The sequence below is a fragment of the Ambystoma mexicanum genome, chromosome 7p, assembly GCF_040938575.1.
Source record: "Ambystoma mexicanum isolate Mex_15411 chromosome 7p, UKY_AmexF1_1, whole genome shotgun sequence".
In the NCBI taxonomy this organism is placed as follows: Eukaryota; Metazoa; Chordata; class Amphibia; order Caudata; family Ambystomatidae; genus Ambystoma; species Ambystoma mexicanum.
Genome location: NC_090939.1, coordinates 672560621 through 672584238, shown reverse-complemented (window position 1 = coordinate 672584238; position 23618 = coordinate 672560621). Strand labels below are relative to the sequence as shown.

The 23618-nt window shown below is 45.7% G+C and overlaps 1 protein-coding gene across 5 annotated transcripts in view; it reads right to left on the bottom strand.

Annotated features, from left to right (window-relative positions):
* Positions 1-23618, bottom strand: part of ARHGEF7 (Rho guanine nucleotide exchange factor 7) — a 1715641-nt gene that overhangs the window by 1223098 nt on the left and 468925 nt on the right. For all 5 annotated transcript variants that reach the window (XM_069636766.1, XM_069636768.1, XM_069636767.1 and 2 more), the window contains one exon: positions 8156-8240. In XM_069636766.1, coding sequence (XP_069492867.1) covers positions 8156-8240 — 85 coding nt within the window. The remainder of the gene's footprint in view (positions 1-8155; positions 8241-23618) is intronic.

Genomic DNA, 23618 nt, shown 5'->3' with positions numbered 1-23618 from the left:
GACTCCAAAGACCTAAGACCTTGTATCGATTACCGAGGGCTCAACCAACTTACCATCAAGGACCGGTACCCTATGCCCATCATCGCTGAGATCCTAGAGGCCGTCCAAGGTTCGGTAGTGTTTTCCAAACTTGACCTACGGAATGCCTATCATTTGCTCCGCATAAGAACTGGTGACGAATGGAAAACGGCTTTCCGCACTCCCTATGGACTGTTCGAATATCAAGTAATGCCGTTCAGATTGGTCAACGCTCCCTCAATCTTTCAAAGGTTTATGGACCGTATATTTTCGGATCTCTTGGGTCAAAATACCGTTGTCTATTTAAACGATATTCTGGTTTACTCCCGTCAACCCGAAGAACATACCCGTCATGTGAAGGAAGTATTACGCAGGCTGCAACATCAACATTTACTAGTCAAGCCGGAAAAGTGTGCTTTCGCTAAGTTCTCTGTCTCCTATTTGGGCTTCATCTTGTCCTGCGAGGGAATCGCCATGGATCCTAAGAAGGTCGAAGCTATACTAGACTGGCCCTCCCCTTCATCGGTTAAAGAGATCCAAAGATTCTTGGGTCTGGCCAACTTTTACCGGAAGTTTATTCCCGAATTCTCCCGACTCACCCTGCCCATCACCTCCTTACTGAAGAAAGCCTCCAGGCCATTTCAATGGTCCAGGGAAGCCGAAGAGTGTTTCATCTGCCTGGAAAAAAGGTTCTGTTCAGCCCCTATACTGAGACAGCCGGACCAACTGCTCCCCCTTTATTCTTGAGACTGATGCCTCTGCGGGTGCGGTTGGCGCCGTTCTTCTACAAACTAATCAGGGTCGAGAACATCCCATCGCCTATTACTCTAAGACCCTCAACCCTAGCCAACAGAACTACTCCGTGATAGAAAAAGAACTTTTAGCCATGAAACTGGCTTGTCTTGAATGGAGACATCTTCTCCAAGGAAGCTTACACCCGTTCCTGATACGGACTGATCACAAGAACCTACAGATCCTACGCCAACAAGAGTGCTATAACACCAGACAAGCCCGATGGGCACATTTTTTTGCACAATTCCATTTTCTCATAACATACATACCCGGAACCCAAAACCAGGTTGCGGACGCATTATCTCGCAGAGATGAGGCCTCTCTGGGATACGAGAAAGAACTCATGTTTCCCCATATCAAGATCATTTCCGCCGTATCGTCTTTCCTGGAAAGAGTGAGAGAAAGTTCTCTTTCCCCTGAAGAAACACTCCGGCAAGTGGGGGGGACTCCGGTGGATCTGAGGGACGGTCTGTACTTCTCTCGAGGAAGGCTTATCCTTTCTTCACAGGACCTCAGAATACAAGCTCTCCAGTGGTGCCACGACTCAAGGGTAGCCGGGCATAGAGGTTTACGAGGGACCCTGGAATTACTGCAGAGATCTTTTTACTGGCCCGGTATGCGAGCCGACACTCAGGCATACATCCAGACCTGTCTTATCTGTATGCAAAACAAGCATTCCACACAAAGTCCCCTTGGCCTGCTTCAACAAGACCCGATTCCTCCAGGCCCCTGGAAGCACATATCTACAGATTTCATCGTAGACCTACCTAATTCCCAGGGCTGTACCTGTATTATGGTAACTGTGGACTCCTTCTCGAAGTTGGCTCATTTTTCCCCCCTACCCAGAATACCTTCGGCCTCCCTTATGGCGGAAGTCTTCATGAAAGATATCTTCAGATTACATGGTCTCCCCAAAAAGATCGTGTCTGACCGTGGGAGCCAATACACCTCAAAGTTCTGGACTGCCTTGTGCAGACTGCTGGGTATCGAAAGGGCTCTATCTTCTGGGTTTCACCCACAGACCAACGGACAGACAGAAAGGCTAAACGGTACTCTTGAGCAGTATTTGAGGTGTTTCATCAACCAACAACAGGACAACTGGGTGTCCCTCTTACCAACAGCTGAGTTTTCTTATAACAATTCAGTACACAGCGCACTGGGAATCAGCCCTTTCTTTTGTACGTATGGGTACCATCCTAAATCCATAGTACCTACCTTCTGGACTGAGACTCCCATACCATCCTTGGAACACTCTGTCTAGATTAAAGGAAGCCCATAACACCGCCAATCAAAGTCTTCTAAAGGCCAAAACCCGTAACAAACTACAAGCGGATAAACACCGGAGACCTGTACCGGAGTGGAAAAGAGGATCTAAAGTCATGCTATCCACTAAGTTTTTACCCCGCTGGGTACGCCCTTATAAACTATCCCCCCGATTTATTGGTCCCTTCGATGTTCTATCCAGGATCAATCCGGTGGCTTATCGCCTCAAACTGCCTAACAGTCTTAGTCGCATACATCCGACCTTTCATGCCTCTCAATTACGTCCCTTCAAATCAGGGAACAGGAAACAGAATACCCCCAGTCTCCCTACTTTGCCTGCTCCCATCTCTGAAGAATACGAGGTCTCCCATATCCGGGATTCACGTTATCGCAGAGGTCGCCTTGAATATCTTATTCATTGGAAGGGGTATCCTTCCTCGGAAGATACCTGGGAACCTAGGATCCATGTACAAGCTCCCCTCTTGCTACGACAGTTTCACAGATTACATCCCGGCAAGCCGGGGGGAACCCGACTTCGAGGGGGGCATACTGTCACAACCGCTGGGTTCTGGCGGTTATGGAAGAGGTGGAAACATGGTGGTCGTCAGACCATGCCGCCACGTTGTGCTCACTAGCGCTGTTTACGTTCTAGTCCTTTCCAACATGGCCGCCGCTGTGTGTACTTCTCTGTTCACGCTCGGCGGTTCGGCGCGTTGCAACTTCTGAATTCCTCTTCGTTGCGTGCGCTCCACAGTTCTCTCGCTTAGCGGAGTTCCGCTCCTATCCTATTTTCCTCCCGTTGTCCTCTCTCTCTCTTACCGGTGCTCCTACTTATACTCGGGCACGGTTGCTCTCCTCCCTTCTTTTCCTCTTACCTTACTTGTTATAGTTCCTCCCTCTGGCCTCCCCCCCCCTGCTCTACCTTCATTGCCTCTCTCTACCGTCAGTCTTGCCGGTATCCTGCATTCCAGCTGGCTTTGGATATTCCTCTCGTTCCGCACCATCGGATACCAACACTCCAAAGGGGTTTTTGTGCCGTTAGGCTTTTCCCCTTGCCGCACTTGTCTGTCGCGGTGGGGAGTCCCCGCGAATTCATTCCCAAAGGGTCGCAGTGGCTTCCTCCCGAGGCAGACCCCATCTACACAAGGAGAGGAGGACTTTTACTCGTCGACCTCGTGGAAGGAAGTTGGACTTCTCGTCTTCATCAGGTGAGGAGGAAGGGGAATTAAAAGACTCTCAGGGTTTGAGTGGGGTGGACCACATCACGGACAACCCTGCTGATACACCCACAGCGTCAGACGTTGTTGATATTTAGTGCACATTTCCCTTGCCATATTCGCTGCCTTTGTACTCGCCTGACTAATCCTGACAGTCGTTGCCCGGAGCCAGGCTGTTCTTCTCATGTCCGTCACAATACAGATGGCCCAGCCTGAGGTATCGATATGAGCCACTGTGTATTCCATGAGGTCATGCGCCACCAGCTTGGCTTCAGCTAGCCCTGCCTTAAAGCGTGATTGCCACTGGGTGGGGAGTTCCCGCCATAACCTTTGGTTGGCGGCAGCCAGCATGGCATCTGCATTGGCCTGACGAAGGTGCAAGGATGCATTGGAGTAGATTTTCTTGCCGTACGCCTCCAAGATCTTCTCCTCCTTGCCTAGCAGCGCCGTAGAGGAGGAGGCTGAGGACGACTGGGGCTTGGATTATAGTGGTGCCGCAGCGATCACCGAGGAGTATGGCTGAGGATCGGTCGAGAGCAAGAGTGTATACCCCTCCATCTGCCTGTACATGGCGTTCAGGCGTCGATTGACCGGCTGGGCCGAGTGGGGCTTGAGCCACCTCTTCTTGCCCAGGGAGACTACATCGGTTTGCATTGGAATCCCCGTGTTGGCAGAGGGTCGTCGCGTGAAGACTTCAGCCAGAACCCCGTGTGCCAGCTGTTCGACCTTGGGTTGGGAGAGGCCCAGGTACTCCGCCAGGCCAGCAAGACGTTTGTGGAAGGCCCTGGCTGAGGGTGGCATGTCCAGATCCTCCTCCTCGTCCGTATCCTGCGGATCCGGGGGATCCTGTGGAGGAGGAGGAGTGGATGGCACCAGAGTCTGGGGTACAGAGACCGCAGCCGGAGGCTGAGGATCCGGCGGAGTTTTCAGAGTTGGCTGTGGAGCCGGAGGAGGCGGCTGCACTGGGGCCTGGGGGCCCAATGGAGGAGTGTGTGGTGCCGCTAGCATGGTGGGGATGACTTCCCTGGTGGTGTCCTTGATGATAACCCCCACCTGAGGAAACCTCATGAGGCAGAGGAACTTCTCGAAGAGCACCTCCTCACTGGCCAAAGAGGTTGCAGGGGGTGCCGACAGGGTAGTGGGGGGCTGCTGGAGCCGCTGCATACCCTGTCCATATGGACGCAAAGGAAAGCTGCCCTGCGCAAATGAGGGGTAGGCTGTAGGCCACGTACCTGGTTGAAGCCAGTCCCACCTTGACACTCCTTCCTCGCCGAATTCTTGGAATTGCGTTGGACGGTAGCCTCTTTCGGCACAGCGGTCATTTTGTCGAGCTGCCTGCCACGTGCCTGCGACATGGTGCTTGGCCCGCTGGGTCCGGCCTCGTCCAAGACTCTTGCATGTGGATCACAAGGTCTACCCTGCTTCTCGGGCCTCGGCCCGGTAGGTGTGACACCCTCGACCCAGGGGTCGGTAGAGCCGCATTTAGGCACCCCCTCAGACTTATTTCCGGTATTAGGACATAGCTCCTCGGACGTATTGCCGGTATTAGGGCGTAGCCCTTCTGCCATTGTCCCGGTAAAAGGGCAGAGTAAAAGAACCTTCCGGTCCCTCAACACTGCGCCCGGGTGGATCAGAGGATCCCTCGACCCGAAGGCTGTAGCAGCCTCGGTGCACGTGCCAGTAGAAGGACCTGGCTGGTCCCTCCCATGCAGGAGAGTCCCTGGGAAGGAGTCTCCCTTGCGGGGTGCGCTGGAAAATATTGCACCTACCTTGGGCCTGGTTCGATGATTCACAAAGTTCTTGAGATCCTCTGGAGGAGACCTCTGGAAGAGCTCCCGCCACCTGCCTAGTCTGTTCTTCAGCGCCTTCGAGGACAGCGAGTCACACGCCAAACACGATTGCCAACCGTGCTCTGAGCCAAGGCAACGTAGGCAGCGGGCGTGGGGGTCTGAAGTTGGGAAGAGCCCGTTGCAGGATGGACACGTGCTGAACCCTGTAGAAGTCGACATGCACCGGAAAGGAGCGCAACGCCTGAGGACTGAGTACCTGAATGATAGATAAGACAAAAAAGACAAAGAAGAAGTATTCACACGTGGAATTACATGGCCGAAGCTAAACCCAGGAGCGCTGGTAAATTCGGCCTGTTCCCGTTGACGCGGAAAATGGGACTGAGGTGTGGCAGCAGAGTCAGGGCAGCGTGCCTCTAAATATAAAGGGGAAGATGTTTTTTTTCTGGTGAAAAAGTTTCCGTCTCCCGTCCCTTGGAAGATATGCCCATACAGTATGGAGGAAAGGGGACAGGATTTAAGAGTACAAATGTTTTACAGATTAGGAAAGCTGCATCTAGCAAATATGTCTCTTAACTGGTGATTGAACATCACAAAGTTGGAATGTAAGTTTGAGCTTAAGTATTTGGGTTTACTGATTATGGGAGCTCCATCGGGTATAGCATTAATAACCATTTTAAAGGATAAAAGGATTTATTTTCGAAGCCAAAAAATCCTCTGTTAATCTGCTGGTGAAATTTTATAAGGAGAAGGTTATCCCGGCATATTGTACGGGACTGAAAATTACCATTTTTCACACAAGCAAGTCCTATCAAAATGTGAGGGATTATTATGGAGAAAAGTCTTAGGACTCTGCCATTGTGTTCTCCTGCCATTATTAGGTTTGAGTTGGGGTTAAAATCATTAAATATTTTATCGGCTGTGGAGGAAATTGACCGTCAAAAAATTATGTTTCCGCCAGACAATAACGTCTTTGAATTAAGCATCATTTGCAAGGAATAGCGCCAGCTTTTGTTAAAAAAAAAAATAATAAAAAAAAAAAACGATAAAATCGGAAACATCATTCATTTGAAATATTTGTTACAGGACATGAGACATGCCAAACCTCACCTCACAATATGAGGTTGGTACAAAACGTGTACTTTGGTTCAAAGCTACAAATATTACAGGCAAATAACTAACAAAATCAAGAGAGTAAGTGAAAGGAACATTTAACTAACTCAAACCTCCCTCACATTATCACAGAATAACAATGATTACATTTTGTTTTTATTTGCTAAGGACAAATCCTTTGCAATGCATTACAGCTAAATTACCATTTGAGAGTGCACTATGCAGATTCTGTGGGCAAGAAACTGAAACCTTGTGGCACCTTATTATAAATTGTGTGGACTTGCATATGGTACGCTTGATGTGTTTTAGCCACTTGGTACATGATCCTTCAGGGATATTTATTGACACGTTGTGGGCACGAATTTCATCAGGGGCTTATTTAAAGATGATTTATGCGATTGTGACATTTTTTAAGAAGTTTAATCTGGAGGGATGCAATTGTGATATGGTTTCATTAATTGTGAATATTGATTGATAAGGATGTGTCTTTGCTGTTGCTTTTAAAATGTATTTACTTAAGACTGTGTAGTTTAAGGTTTGTAATAAACCAGGTACACTTATAAATCAAATTAACCAGATTTGGATTAATTTTATTGTACTGTCCTTCCTCAAGCAAACCACATCTACACAAAAATGTTGTCCCCGCTCTATGAACATGCATCACTGCCTCTCTACTTTGACTTTGCGTCGTGCTCTCAAGTCAAATTTGATCACCCAATGTTTCATACTGGATCTCAATTTATTCCAACAATGCAAATTCAGCATATACATCTTGCCTTCTCTGAATATAGCTTAAGGTTATCAGAAAATAGTTAAATGATAATCACTCCTCACTATTTGATTTTATCTTTGACATGTCATTGAAAAGTGAAGTATATGCATCCCAGTGAAAAAAGTCGACATTAGCAACCTTCCAAAAGTTTGTAAAATCGTTATCTGGCACTAGCAATCATTCACTCTTTTTTATATGTTACTTATGAGAAATCCCTTTTCTACATCGTCTATTTCTCCTCCCACTCATGTTCGTTATACAACAGTGGAACCAAAAATATTCCCAATATTCCCTATTCATCTCAACGTTTTTTTTCAAATGTTCTTTCTTATATATTAGAGGGGTTTAATTCTTGCCCCTTCCTTTTTAACTTTCTTTATTGTCCTGCAACAATATCAAGTTTTAATGCTCATGGATGCCTGCATTTATCAACCAGCACAATGCAGGGCAAAACCCTGTATTTACGGCTATTGACACTTCATTAGTTCTCATAAATAGGGCAGGTATCAGTATGCTTTACAAGTTTAAACATCAGACCGCTTTGCTATACATTTTGGAACATTCCCAACAGAAAAACAAATGACTATTCAGCATAAACAGATTGCAGCAATGGGCAAGTGTATGGATGTCAATTGATTAGGGCATAGTGATGGCCTTGTTTTGAAGATGGGTAGCAATATTACATTACCATTAAACCATGATTTCCAAATATGTTTGCCAAAGGGAACTTTTGGCTCTCTAGATGGTTTGGAAGACGACTCATTAGTCACAGACAGTATAGCAAATGGTGAGGGTTCATTGGGTCATAGTCCAACACATCTAGAGAGCCACAGGTTGCGCACACCAGCTCTAAACATTCTTAGAAGTGCTCTGTGGTTCCAGAAAGTGGCATGTTTGCACTATTTGAAACACATATTAAATATGACACTATAGGAAACAGACTCATCAGGATTTCTACAATCTAAAAAATGTTATGCCACCTTCGAACAAACTTTTGTCACATTATATTTTTCAGAAACAATGCCAATTTGCTAACACTGGTAACTCTAGATTGAGAGATGGTTGTAAGTTCCCTTCAAAGACCTACAAGAAAAGAGAAAAAATATACTGCACGTGAACCACTTTACAGGACTTGCTGTTACCCATTAAATCCAGGGGGATTAAGGGGTGGTGAACCAAGTTCTCAGTCTTACCTGCTGTCACTTTATTCAGCGCAACCAGGGAATTCAAGACCTTGCTGAAATTCTGACCCTGGTATAGGTCATTGGCCTCGAACGTCTGGAAAGAAAGAAAAAAGACCAATAACATCAAATTACACTTATGATCAGTAATTAAATTAATAGAAGTGTACCAAAATACTTCTGCTTTTAGAACCTTCAATAAATAACGTACTATACTTTAATATTTGTTCAGCATGTTCTGTTCTGAAACGTGCAGAAGCCTTTTTAAGACTAACATTAACAAGTGACTGAATAGTGATTGAAAACTGAGCATTATGAAGCCACAGAAAGTGTACAAACGGGTAAAAGCTTTTAACACTGGTAACTTTACATTGAGAGATGGTTGTAGGTTCCCTTCAAAGAGGAGGATAGCTTAGGGGCAACAGGCTCGCCTTGTAAGCAAGACGACACCGAACACCACAGGTTCGGTCCGCGCTTAGAAAAATCTGGGTATAATGCGCTTTATAAATAACCAATGATATCACTAGCAGAACGGAATTCAAAATTTCAAAAAGCATAGTTTTTTTTCTCAGTTCTGCATAATGCTATGATCAACTTCTCTGTGATAGCCACTCTTTATCTGGTTTTTGTTCTCGGTCCTTCGTTGGCCAGGCAGGAGGCATACACTTCTGTCTACTGTTATGTCCAGCCATGAGTCCGCATATTCTGCGATGTTAGTGGAGGTGTGATAAAAAAAAAGGCCCCAGGAACCAAGAGACAAACCAGACTGACGTGGTAGACCAAACATGCTTGGACAAGACAAGCGATTTATTGATGGTCAGTTTAGTGTAACAGGCTGAAGAAGCTTGACCAAGAAAGTGTCCGATATGGAAAGCATTCAAAACTTTTGATGCAGCGCCCAAAAGGTCAGTCGATCACATTAACTCTGTACGACAATTTACTAACATTGAAAAAGCTATCAGTTTTAGCTTTTGTGTAGGCATAAATAGGTATTTGTCAGGTATACCTGGCCATACGACACAGCAGCTGGGAAATGGTGCAAGTACCTGGGGATATGATAGCAGTGCATGGCAAATGCACGTCAAATACTTCTACACAAATGAAAACTGTTGGATTTGTGAATGCTTATTTTATCAGGACTTCAGTGCAAGGAATTGACACGATTAGTTTAGACATTTTTATTACTCTACTAGTGCATTTACAGCTGTAATTCTGACATTAACTCTAATAAGACTGCTTTGAAGTAACTCAGGCAGGCATCCAACGACGTTGGTTGTTACTGTTGGTTAGAGATAGCGCAAATCGATCCCAGGGGATATATTTTGGGTAGGGAGGCGAAGGTAGTGAGTAGGAATGGCCATAGGGAAGAACATGGCCTGGGGCAGTCAATGGGTGGGTAAAGAACCAAACCACATGCACAGGCAGTATGTCCCTCACATCTCATCTATTTCCTGTCTTTACTTTCCATGACAATCGGTTTATAGAAGCTCTTTCTGAGCCGCATAACAGCCAAAACGAACAAAACTAAAACAAGGCCGCAGAGGCAGCTCATCTTGAAACTAATGGTTGCTAGGTGACCTACATGGTTCGTCTTACTACAACGTTTCTAAGAGGAGAACACTAACATGGGAATAATCTTTACAAAACAGCCTAAAAACTGTTGGATGAGTGAACAACCAATGTACAATTCAGGGGGGCACAGAAGGTTGTAAGTGAGTGGCTTTGCTTGATGGTGTGATTTGGGAGCCTGGAAAAAAATGTGAAGTAAAGATTATATAGGATCCAGTTGTTTTCCACTTCTCCGGATTTTGTACGAGAAGAAGATGCTGAGCTAACAGCTATACATCCTCAAATAAGTTATCAGTGCTCTTTGGAGGCATAATCATGTGACAAAATGACATACCTGTAATAGTCTTTCTGATGCTTGCATCTGCTTAGATTCACATACTTTGCATAGGCTGACATGTTGGTCCAGAGTATTGCATGACTAAATGGGACCTGAGCAGGGCATGCTTGTAGTACTATGCCTAGCATGACATGTACTGTACCCATGTTTCTTCACACGTCGAGGTCCTCAGATGGTTTTGTTTCTGACCTGAGGGAGCATGAAGTCTATGTGTGGGTATAGGAAGAAGAAGAAAGGTGTACATTGTCTACGGGGGAGGAAGGGTGGGCACATCTAAGCAGATCCAAGCATCAGAAAGACGATTACAGGTATGCAATATGTGTTTTCTGAGGTTTGTGGATCTGCTTAGAATCACATGGTCTGCACAGACTAGCGAGCAGTACCTGGAGAAGGAGGTGGGTTGTTAGAAGGTACAAAGGCAAAAAGATGCTTTGACACTGCTTGACCCACTTGGGCATCTGCTCTTGTACAAGTATCCACACAGTAGTGTGGGTTGAAAGTGTGGATGGAACTCCATGTAGTTGCTTTGCAAATTGCTTCCAAGGGTACATTTGCAATGAATGCTAGAGTAGTCACAGTGCCTCAAGTTGGGTGTGCTCTGGGCATGATGGTAACGTTTTCTTTTACAGAGAATAGCAGAGTTTAATGCAATATACAATCCATTTGGAAATGGCTGATTTAGAGACAGGATCCCCTTCTTTACTAGCAGCTAAGGCAACATAGAATTGATCTGTTTTCCTATTGGTTTTGTCTTGTCTAGGGAGTGCATTACAGCTCTCCTGAAATCAAGTAAATTGAGGCTTCTCTTTGCTGCATTATGTGGGGTTTTGAAAGAAGCTTGCAGTTCTATAGATTAACATGACAGTTAGAAATACATTTTGGAGAAAAATGTGGATGTGTTCCTACCACTACCTGGTCTTTATGAATGGTTACAAATGGGACCTGAACTAAAGAGTGCCTGCAGTTCACTGACTGTTCTTATTGAGGTAATAGCTATAAGAAAAGCAGTTTTGAAGGTGAGAGGTTTAAGACTAGCTTAATGCGTAGGTTCAAAAGGGGGGGGCCCATAATTTGTATTTATTTATTGTGCATTTGTTAGGCGCCTATACAACCGAATGGTGTGTTCAGGCGCCACAAGGCAAAGACAGAGGGAACAGGGGAGTAATAAATAATAGTTAAAACAGTAAGTAATCAAACAATTACTAGGCCTTGTGGCATTCGGCTGAGCAAATGCAAGGGTAGAGGTAATAGGGTCAGGGGGTAAGGTGGGTCAAATTCTAGAGGGTATACAGTCTTGATATATAGTCATTCTTTATAAAATGTTAGTTAACAAAAATTATAGCACAAAAATGTATGCAGGGTGGGGTAAAGGGTTAAATCTTGAGGGGAAACGGTTGGGGTGGGTTATTAGCTTAGGGACATGAGGGTTTGGGGACTGCCCCGCCCCCAAAAAATGTGTTCTGTTATACAGTCATTCGTTATTAAATTATTCAATATAAAGACATATAACCGTGCTAGAGTGTGCCCAGGAGAGGAAGTGCAACAGGGTGCCTGCGGGGAACCACTGGCTAAGTGCAGGGGCGGGGGGACCTAAGAGGGTGCCCCTCCATCCGGGAGGGAAGTGCTGAGGGTGCTGGTGTAGACTGGGCAGAGAGCCTGGTTACCTGTGAGACTCATGATGACCAGGCCGCCAGTCTCTGAGGCAGTGGGTGATTATCAGGGGAGGGTGAGAGGGACGAAGGAAGATCAAAGAAGAGTGTTGAGCAGTTTCCGGAACTTAGGGAGGTCCGGCTCAAGTCTGAGGGGGCAGGGAGGCTGTTCCAGAGAGTCGCCAGCCGAAGAGAGACCTGCCCCCAACTCTCTGCTTGGAGAAACATTTGATCAGCAGAGAGTTTGAGCTAGAAGAGCAAAGGGCTCGAGCAGGGAGGTATTTGGGGCAAGAGAGCTGGAGAGAACCGTGTGGATTAGGCAGAGAGACTTGAATTCGATTATTGCTGCCACGAGGAGCCAGTGGAGAGGTGTTGTGGCTGGAGAGATGCGGTCCCTGGGCGTACAGACAAGGATACATCTTGCAGTCCTATTCTGGATTAGTTGAAGGGGGCAGAGGAGGAAAGAGGCAGATTGAGGAAGAGGCTGTTGCAGAAGTCCAGCCTGGAGAGGACCACAATGCTCTGGAGGCATTGAGCTTCTGGGAAAAGGTGAGGAAAGGAAGAATGCCTCTAAGTAGATTAAGCTGGAAGTGGGCCTTCTTGGTAAGGTCCAAGATGTGAGGTGTGAAAGAGAGAGAGGAATCGAAGAGGACTCCAAGATTTTTGGCCTCACTGGATGGTGAGGGTAGAGTGCCCAAGGAGGGCGGCAATAGAGTAGGAGGGAAACAGGGCACAGGTGTCCCAATAGGACAATAGGAAGGATCTCAATCTTACTGGCATTGAGACAGAGGTCATTAGCAGCACACCATGCCTGGATAGCAGTCAGACATTCAGGAATGAGGGAGGGGGAGGAGGAGGAGGAGAAGGAGGAGGAGGAGGAGGAGGCACTAGTAGAGGAAGGTTTGAAGGGAAGTTGAGTGTCATCAGCATAGCATTGGAAGTGAGGAGAGAAGCTTGGTAAGAATGACATGTACGTCCTACCCTGGAGGAGGAGTTGAAATTAGAGGATATAGCCATTTGACCCCTTCCATGAAAGCTTTAACCACAGGTACCTGCCACCAAGAAACTTTACTCTGCGAGATGGAATAAGCTGAGAGTGCAGCCAGGAGGACTAAGCGAATTAAAGACTAACCCAGAGTCTGCCAAATAAGAGTAGGTAGCGTATGATATTAGAAGGTGAACAGTAAACTCAGGATCCTCCGAAAGGTTCTCCCTTTTATTCCGGCCGCTAACCAGGCTCCCGTGGTCACGGCCTGTGTCCTGAGTGTGCTGGATTACTGCAATTCGCTCTATCTGGCACAACCTGCCATCTGATAGGACGGCTACAGCTTCTGCAGAATGCAGCTGCCAGATCCATTCTCCATCCCCCTTTTGGCGCCCGCATGACCCCTTTGTTGCGGAAATTGGCTTCCAGTTGCCCAGCGAATTATGTTTAAATCGATGTGCATGGTTCACAGGGCCTTCTATGGTATTGGAGCCGAATACCTACAGGCTAAATTCCCTTGTTACCAACCCACCCGTGTCCTCCTCTCTCAAGGGGCCTGCCGACTGATGGTGCCCCGTTTCAGATTTGCTCGTAAAGGTGGCTGCGCGTTCTCGGTAGCGGTCGCTAAGGGATGGAATAATCTGCCTCTCACCTTGCATGAGACCACCGACCATCTCACTTTTCTGCGCAATCTGGAAACTTTGCCGTTTTAAAAAACTAGCTCTCTGCCTTATGTCTGCTTTCTTTTCTTCCTCTCTCCTAGCGCCATGATACCTCTGGGTGTGCGTGCACTTAACAAAATTCAATAACATAACATTACAGTGAATGGGGTTGACGTTTTGCCTTTCGCACCACAATCCAAAGTGCTTCCACTTGTTGAAATAACAATGTCTTGTGTTAGGCTTTTGTGACTCCTTTAAGATGTCCATTAACCGTTAAGATAAGTTTAAGTGACCAAACTCTAGGACTTCAGGAGCCAAGCTGCCAAGTTCAGTGTTTGAGGGCATGGATGGAGTGCTGACCCCAGATGCTGGGATAACATGTTGTAAAGGCTTGGTAGTTTGACTGGCGGGCAAAGTGATATTCTGAGCGGGTGTGAGAACCAATTCTGGCGTGTCCAGAGTGGAGCTATAAGGATCATTGTGAGATGCTCCTGGTGCACTTTGTTGATTGCTTGTTCAGCAGTCGTGTTGGGGGAAAAGCGTACGCAAATCTCCCTGACCCACAGATCCACAGTGCGCTGCCCTTGGACTCTGTCTGGGGAACCCTGGATGTGTATTTGTGGCGTTGTGCGTTCTCTTGTGTTAAAAAGAGATTTATGTTTGGTTACCCACATTCTTTGAAGATGTTGCGTAAAATGTCTCTGTGTAACTGCCACTCGTGCTCTGAGGGAAGCTGTATGTTTCTGCTCAACCCGTCTGCTAGACAGTTGTGTTCCCCTGGAACATGTGACAGGAGGAATATCTTCTGGGCTAGTTTGACAGACTTAGTGAGTGTGTCCCCACCTAGTTTGTGTATGTAAAACTTGGCAGTAGTGCAGTCTGTGAGGACTAGAACTGTTTCTCCCGCTAACTGATGTTGAAACGCTAGTAGGGCCTTGAAAACTGCCAGTAATTCTAGAAGGTTGATATGCTTCTTTGATATTGTGTCCACTTGCCATGTGCAGTTTTATGGCGATAATGTACTCCCTAGCCTGAAACTGATGCGTCTGTCGGAGTGCCTCTAGTGCAGTGTTTGAAGAAGGGTTTTCCTTTCAGCATGTTTTCCCTTGACCACCACTGCAGTGCTTGAACTAGGGATTGCCAAACGACTGTAGAGAAGGTCTATACCACCCCTCCTCATATATGACAGGCAGGTAAATATGGTAGTCCGGGCCTATGCCCTGGTCCCCTCTCTCACCCCGCGCCCGTGTCCAACATTGTAAAAATTAGGATTGTCTGTTTAGGTAGTTAAGATGCACTTATTGAAGGCAACATAAACATAAGTATGTTTACATTACACACAAACATTAAACACAGAATATACATTTCTGATGTATAGATTAGTAAAAGATAGCCATTGCATTATAAAATGGTGGTAAACTTTAGCTTTCAGGGAAATTCAAAAGTGCTGAAAACAGAAAATAAAGTGCTGTGTGCAAATTTGTCTGGACAGAAGCCAGGGTACAGTGAGATAGCAGAAATCAAATACAGAATACGTAGTTTTCTGTGGTTTGATTTGTGAAACAAAACTGGTTTATAGTCTGAAAAGATATGATAGGCAAGCAGACCTTGAACAACATGGGCTAAGAAGTCTGCAACAAAAGCGTCATTCTTAGAAACTTGTTTTGTTCAGTGTAAACATTGCAACATAAAATACCACATGGTCAAGTGAAATTTGGGAAATTACCTAGTCTTGCTAATTTTCATAAAGAGTTTAGTTATCCAGAAAAATTGGGAAATTGCAAGTCATCCTAATCAGGAAGGAAGTGTTTTTGTCCAATAGGGACACCAGTAGTACTTTAACCTTTTAGTAAGATGACCAATTAAAAATGTGTTGAAATATAAAAGTCCACATTAGCAAAAACTGTTGCACAATCTGTTTGCCATGGTATAAAAACCCAGGATATATGAATTATAGTGTGAGATGTTCCTTTTTGGACTGTGAAGAGGAGTGAACAAATGAATGTAATCCTAGAGCCGGCTGACGTCTCCTTTCCTCACCCAAGAAGTATGTGCTGACAGGATGGCTGGCTGCAAGAGAATTAATCTTTTAAACACGACCACTAGATCGTCCCAGTGACCGCTTGCTTGAGACCACAATTTTGCCAGCCACTCTTGCATTGGTAGCATGCGCAACCCTGCGTGTGGCACAAGAAAGGCGCATGAAGCCATCATCCCAGGAAGGCGCATTGACTTTCAAACTGTTATCCGACGACTGGCCACATAATGAACTCTTTCACTTGAGGGAAAGATTAAGGCTTCTTGTGTCCAAATTGGTGCACCCAGGATTTTTTTTTACCTTACTGGGGACGAGACCTGATTTATTTTTCATTGATTGAGAACCCCAACTGAAATAAAAAGGTTGATTGGGGCGGAGTGTGCTGCTGACACATTTTTGGTGTGTCCTGTTATGAGCCTGTCATCTAGGTAAGGGTACACTGGGATGGATTGCTTGAGTAAGTGTGCTGCCACTAATGCTAGTACCTTGGTGAACACCCTTAGAGCTGAGGCTATGCCGAAGGGAAGCATCTTGAATTGGTAGTCTGTGTCCCCTAACCAAACGCAAGTACTTTCGGTGCGCTGGCAACATTGAAATAAGTACGCATCTTTCATATCCAATGTTGCCATGTAATCCCCCTTTTTTAGGAGTGAGATGACCTCTTTAAGGGTTGTCATCTGAAATGTTTGTAGTTTAATATGTGTTTGTAGGGCACAGGTCTAACACAGGGCACATACTTGAGTCCTTTTGGGAGAAGGAAGTATATTGAATAAATACACTTGTTTACCACTTGCTGAGGAACTAGCTCTATTGCTAAATTTTGTAAAATAGAACATATTTTGGCTCGGAGAATTTGCTGATGCTCCAGCAACATTTTCCTGCGTTTTGGCGGACAGTAATAACATTTTTCTTGAAACTCGATGGGAGTAGCCTTTGGACATAGTTGACAGCACCCACTGGTGTGTTAGATGTCCTTACCATGCGTGGGTGAATCAAGCAATGCGACCCCCTACCGTGGAAACCTACGAGGGAATCTCAATGGGTACGTCACTGTTTTGTAGAGGCTGCAGAGCCTCTTATGACTGCACCCCTACTGCAACCTCTTCCTCGCTTATAGCCCTTTTGAAAGGTGGATTGATAAGGGGTGGATTGTGAGGAGTACCATGGGGAAGATGGAGATCCCGACTGTAACTGGACTGGGGTGTTCGTCGGTAGCCTTGCTATCCAAAGGAATGGTGAGTGTTGAAAACCCCATGTTTAACATAGGGTTTATTTGAAATTTGCCACAATATTTTTTGGCAGAGAATCATCCACTGCCTTCCCAAATAATACATTGCTATCTTTGGCAATGTTAATGAGAATAGCTTGAGTCGCCAGCTTGCAGCCAGAATTACGAAGCCATGAGTGTTTGAGCAGTGTGCCTTGTGCCACTTTTCTTCCTGCAGCGTCTTAAGTATTTTCAATAATGTTGGTGGCAACTTGTTTGCCTTCTGATACAATTTTTAGAAACTGAGAGCTGAAGGGTTCAGGATATAGTCTAGTTGTTCCTGGATAGTATCCCATTGTGCTCTACTATAGCTTGCTAATAGAGTTGTATTATTAGCAATTCACCTGGTACGCCACAGAATTTGAGACCTTTTCACCTCACCTAGAAAATACATCTTCTTGCTCTCTTTATCAGGAGGTGCTTCTGCTAATGTTAGTGGTGTTCCTGCCCTTTTTCATGTGGTTGTTACCACCAGGGAATCCGATTTGAGGTGGCCACTCATATACAAAGGGTCAGGTTTAACCGTTTTCTCAAAACGCAAGGCTGTACATGTTTGGTTATGGACTGTAACAAAGCAATAAACTGTCCCACAGACTTTTTCTCGTTAAGGATGTCATCGAAAAAAATATGTATACTCAACAGACTCATGAGTTTGTATTTTAAAAATGGTCTGCAACTTCAAGTAAATCATTACAGAGGGTGTGGTCATCCAGAGGGGAGTTAACGACTGGCTCATTGTCAACATCGGGTAATAGTAAAAAGTAATTATCTGGGTCGTCATCGGGATCGTCAGTGGGAACATTACATCGAGTCCCCAGATCATTGATGAACGCATTATCTCCGTCATCTTCATCAACATGAACTATATCATGGGATTGTGACAAAGGTTCCCCATCTAGTCTAGGCGATTTAGCTGGTGGCTGATCCTCAGCAATGTCAATGTATTTTTTTTTAGCGTGTAACGGTCTAAAAAAAATCAACAAAAGAAGAAACCTTGTCCACTGTCTCTTCAAAACAATCTTTTGTTCATGCACCTGATCTAGGCGTATCCTTTAATGGAAAAAGCAATTTCCTCTAGATCAGTAGGAATGAGATCTCTTTGTAACACTTCAAATAAGGAGGACGTAGCTGAAAAGTATGACTTAGTATCTAACTGTTTCGATGGTTGTTTGTGTGACTCTTGATGGCAGTTGGAGTGTATACGCTACCGGACTCTTGACAGTCCAGACGGTTGTTTCGGCGCCTGTTGTGGAAGCTAACGGTTGATTTTGTATGCGCTGTAGCAGGATCGCCCAGCATTTGTTTGCAACGGACTGAAGACGCGACGAGCTATAAGCACTGGAAGTGTGTCTACATACCGCGTGGCCATGTTTCGACGGGTTTGTCAAAGTGTGGCTGGGGGTTGAGTGTTTAAATTATGTTTTGAACCCCGCCCATGTATATATTTGTGTGTGCCTTTGTTGCTGTGTGTGGTCTCCACAGCAGGGTCGACGTCCTGCCCCTCTGAGCAGGGGACTGGCATGCGGAAATCCACAGATTCCATTATGTCTTAGGCATCATTTTGTGTGCCGTAGCTGCCCTGTTTGTCAGACTCCTCTGCGCCGGAGGGGAAGTCTGATAAAGCCTTGGCTTGAATGGCGTAAGTTGCCCACCGTTTAAGGGGTATTTCTTTCAATGTTTTAGGACGAAAGAGCTTACACGCCGAGCAGCGCTTTTCGGAGTGATCCCTAGCAAGACAGTGGTTGCACACTCTGTGTGTGCCCTTCCACTGATATTTTCCATTATAGAAAAAGCAAAATGTAAAAAGGTGTATTTTCCATATCTGGACAAAAGGGCCGCTAGACAAAGTATGTAAAAGCGGTATATGGATATAGACATTCTCTACAGGCAATGGAAGATGTTAATTCCCCCCCACTCCACGAGGAGTCGAAGACCGTCATCAAGCTCCCTTCAATTCTTGCTGGTAATATTGCAGAGTCCTGCTTGATCCGTCGAGTGGAGAACGATGGTAAATAGCGGGGAGTGATATAAATTAATATTGACTAATTATTAAGTAAAGGCAAGTAAGCAAGGTAATCCTCAGAGCGAATGACCATGATGGTGTAAAGAAAACAATCTTAGGCCCTTGCTGCATGAGGGTCCATGGGTACCGTACACTAGGGACAGTATTACAAACACGTCCAGTCGACGTCTCTTTTGGAATTTCGAAATTAAGTCATGCAATAATACCCCCAAACCAAAGATGTCGGCCTAAGCAAAACATATGATTCTTAGCAGATCCACAAGCCTCAGAAAAATGTTTACAAGAACAAAGGAGAATGTAGTGACCAGAACACTACCTTAAGTAGGAAATGAAAGGGCTGTGGAAAAAATGTACAAGTTCCTCATCATATAGAAAGGCTTTAACCAATATGAAAGGCTGACTCAGTCCACTATCTCCAGTTCAAAATGCAACACAGGGCAGAGTCTTCTCGACCCCATGGGGCTGATGGAAGCCACATCAAGAATTCTCTACCTGTGGTGCATTCGAAAGCTGAAATTAAACAAGAGAGTCTAGTCATAATCGTTAAAGGCCAAGTGAAGTCATCAAATTTTTTTTTTTTTTTTTTTTTTTTTACAATTTGGAGAGGAGAGGCAGTGGTCTGTGATAAACTAACATAGTATTTTGGGGCATGCACATACTTGTCGGCAGAATTTTTAAATTGTGCCTGTTTCAAGCACCAAACAGTAATTCAAGATGGTTACTTAGCATTCAAACATTTGAAAAAATCGTTTCATCATCCCTACTGGAACAAAGACATTTTCTTATGCAGCAAATTGAACAGTAAGAGTTTTAGAGGTTGGGGTTGTGTATTCCCTCAATGGTTCAGTGGATTGGTGCAAGGTGTGGCCACCATGCCACGAATATCAAATACACTTTGTATGGGTCCATCAAGTGGAACCCCTGGTCCCTTCAACGCACACTCGCACACAGTTTTCTCCAGTGAAAGAAGTACATGTTCAGTTACTGAACAGTTCAGCAATTGGAACGGAAAGTGGCATGACCGACAGCTCAGGAACGGGACACAAGAAGATGAAGCCAGTTGAATTCAGTGTGGCTGATCTTGCTGCATGCCGCTGAAGCACACAAGGTGGATTGAAGGATCCAATTGCCTGTTTCACTTCTGAGCAAAAGATTACACCCATGCATACATATTGGTTGAGAAGCAGCCTGTTTGGGTTATTGTTAAATACAAGCTTTTATAATGAAAAAAGATACTAACCAGTCACTTGTTGTTGAGAAGGTTCAGGTAAGTGTGAAGACAGAGATTTAATTTAACACAATCCACTGGTTTCAGTATGAAAACACCTACAAGACCTAGCAGCCCAAGGCTAACGATCCCCAAAGCATGCTGATCTTTCTGCGGCCTTCTGTACAGTGGTCGGTCCACACCATCCTTCACCACTGCCTGTAATGCAGTTAACTTCTTGACTCCGACACGGAGTTGGTTTAAGTAATTTTTTAGTGATCTCAGCCAACGTAGAAGAGTTGGACACCTACCCACCATCCAAATATAATCCAGTGGAATGTGGAGCACCTCAGGGCTCTTCCCTCTTCCCCGTATTTTTAAACATAGGTCAAGCCACTGGTGAACCTACTTCACAAACCAACTTAACTTCCACTTTTGCGCCAGTAACACACAGAGCACCAAAGGCTCACAGGCTAACAAGACCAATTTACAATTGTGTCAAATGGACCCCAACTCACAGAGATAGGTATGAAGCAAAACAGCTTTAAGCTCCAAGGTGCATAAACTGAAATTCTAGTTGTTGGCCCAACTCACCACAGGGATCAAAATTGGGATTTATTGACCACCAGCAAAAAGCAGCTCCTGGGTCATCAGGCATAACCAATAGGCAGGAGATACCTCTAGGGAACCAGGAGATAGTACAGAGTGTACAGCAAATCTAACTTTGCGCAAGATGTAAACGCTACTCTTCTGTCCATTTCATGTTATCCAATATGTACTAAATGTCCCTTAAGTGTTTTCTTTATCGTCCTTTATATATATTCCCAAACATACAGAGTAAAAATCACATAGCAAGATTAGTATGGCAGAAGCTGCCCCGGTAGTCAAAGGTAGTTCCTGGTAGGTGATGGCTTCATGTTAACCAGGCTCCCCTAGGCTACAAAAAGGAGCTAAATAGCTCCCAGCAATTTCGAACCCTGCAACTAGTCTAAGAAACACCTTCCCACCTTCTTTGGTGAAACAGTTGGCAAAGAATCTGTGGTACACAACCTAATCTTCAACTCGGATCCTGGCATCACAGGATGCATTTGCAGGTTGATGCTGCGGTCAAAGCAGCATTCCTTCAAAATTAAACTCCTAAAATAATACCCTATGTGATGAATCCCAGAATGTCGTCACTGCCTCAGTAGGGGGAGCGCCCTCCTGTGAGGCCGCTACCCGATAGTCCCCCTGCGTGGTGGTACTTAGCGGGAAACCTCCATGGGACCAGTGAGGACCATTCTGGGAGAACGCTGCATTCATATAACAGCCACACCTCTGCTTCAACCCCACTCTCTTCACCCCTGCCCTCCTATCCCAAATACTTCTGTAGTATACCAGAAGTATGCAAGACTGATACGAGAAAGAATAGAGATGAACACCATGATCCAAAATAAGAAAGGACTGAGACGAGGAAGAGGTGCGGATCCACAAAGATTACTCCAAGGAATTATTGAACGGTCTAGCTTTCAACTGCAGACCTTGATGGGAACAGACATAAAAACTGATAAGGGACTTACCCGAATGTCAGATGCTCCGTAGAGGAACCACGAGACCCAGCCGAGGAGGCGCTGAAGGGGCAGTCTTCACAAGACCCACGGATAAAACCGGGAGGCAGGCTGCAGGAAGCTCTAGCAGTGCAGCACTTCAGGAACATGCAGTCTGAAGAAAAAGATGTTGCCAAAGTGGGTCTGAAGTAGCAGAGCCGCTGCAGCAAGCCAATGAGAGCAGCAGAGCACCGGCCAAGCACAGAAGGACACTGTGAAGCTTGTGACAGACCTCAGGGCGGCAGCAAAGACGCTAAAGGTACTTGGGTGGCTGAGCCTATGGTTGGGGGTCCACAGAGGGTGCAGGAAACCCTGAGAAGCATAGTGAATGGAACTTTGCAAACAGTAACAAAGGGAATAGGGTCTGGTACCCTTACAAGAAAAGGACATACCAAGTAGAAAGCTGTGGGAAAGACACTTGGAAAGTGGTATATGTAAACACAGTACTTGGCAGGGGAGTAAACCACGTCTGTATGTGACATCAGGAGGTCAAAGTGAACTCTATAATAAAGAGGGACACAGATTTTAGCAGGCAAGTAAACCAAGTCTGTGCTTGGGACCAAGAGACCTCATAAAGAAGGAAATCAGGTCTGCCAAACAAGGTCAAGGACCCACCACAGCTTGGAGAAGCATCCAAAATCCTCTTGTTTGCCACAGTCCCTGGTAGAAAGGAACCAGGTCTGCTGATTAGGGTCGGGGACCCAGAGACGAAGAAGCAGCGAGATGGGCCAGTTGGGGAACAGATATTTTCCCAACAATTGATGAACCGTGTTGCAAGCCTGAAGAAGGCTGGGGAAGGGAGACACTGCCCCAGCACTTGAGGTAATGAACATTCCAGAACTGTATTTTTTGTCCAGGGGAAGAGAGTCACTGCTTTGGGTTAGCAAGACCTTCTTTTCATGTAGTTCAAACTTAGTGTGAGGGACAGTTAGGATTCTGACATTTGCAGGGAAACCCCTCTTAGAGGTAGGGCAAGGTAGGGGTTTCTTTTTCACATTTTCACTTGAATGAAGGTTTAAGCCAAACACCATGGCCCCTCCATGTCAGAGTCTTACTTCTGCACCCTTACACCTACCTAATGACAGAAAACCACCCCATGGTGATAGAAGTGCTAAGACTGGACTACTGCAGGGCCCTGTAAACTGGCCTCCTTGACCATCAAATAAAAAGGCTACAAAACATGGAGAACACCATGGATCGTCTTTGACTAAATGAAAGAACAACCAATTACCAGCAAACTCGAAAGTATACATTGGCTTCTGGTGCAGGCCAGTATCTCTCAAGATCCTGCGCCTCGCATACAAATGCCTGCAAGGGTCCACACTATACGAGCTACAGGCTAAGAACTTGCTAATCCCAAAAATGCTCTAAACCCCCAGAGGGACATACAATTCACTGCAATCACTCCCGACATCTGGAATACCCCCAAAGAAAACATAAAACTTGCCACCAAACCTGATGTCTTTAAGGGCAAAACTGAAAACCCATCTGTTCTAAAACACATGCCTAAAATAAACTACCCCTGAAATCTGCTAAAAGCAGAATTAAGCAATTACTTTTTAAAGTGAGCACTGTGACGAATCACACAATATCGTCCTTGCTTACCTAGCGGGGGCCCCTTTCCATGAGGCCAGCCTGGGGGTGGTACTCAGCGGGTGGATCTCATGGGAAGGGATCCCTACCCCCGTGGGGAGAAGATCCCAAGAAACCCACTTAAAAGTAAAACCAACAATACTGAGGAGGAGGCAGGGAGCAATGCAGATTACTCCGCAGAACCAACTTGAGCGGTCCAGACAATGAGAGACGAGCCAACAACTGCAGAGAATAAAAAGGGAAGAAGGACTCTAAACAGTCAGTCCCTCACCGAGGGAACCGGAAGTCAGGACGTTCGGCTGGGTATAGGGGAGAGAACGCAGGCCAGGACATAAGAGGTGCTGCTGAGACTTCCCTACTCAGTCTTCAGTCCAAAGAGAACCGGAGGAGGGGGAGCAAGGTGAGAGAAAGTCACCTGACCACCTGGGCATGGAGAAAGCCTCCAGACACTCAGCCTCCTTGGCTGCGGAGCAGATACGGCGTGTGCAGATCCTGCAAGGGAAGGCGACTGCATGGGAGCGAACGAAACAGCAGAGGTTCCCCATGCTCATACTGGAGA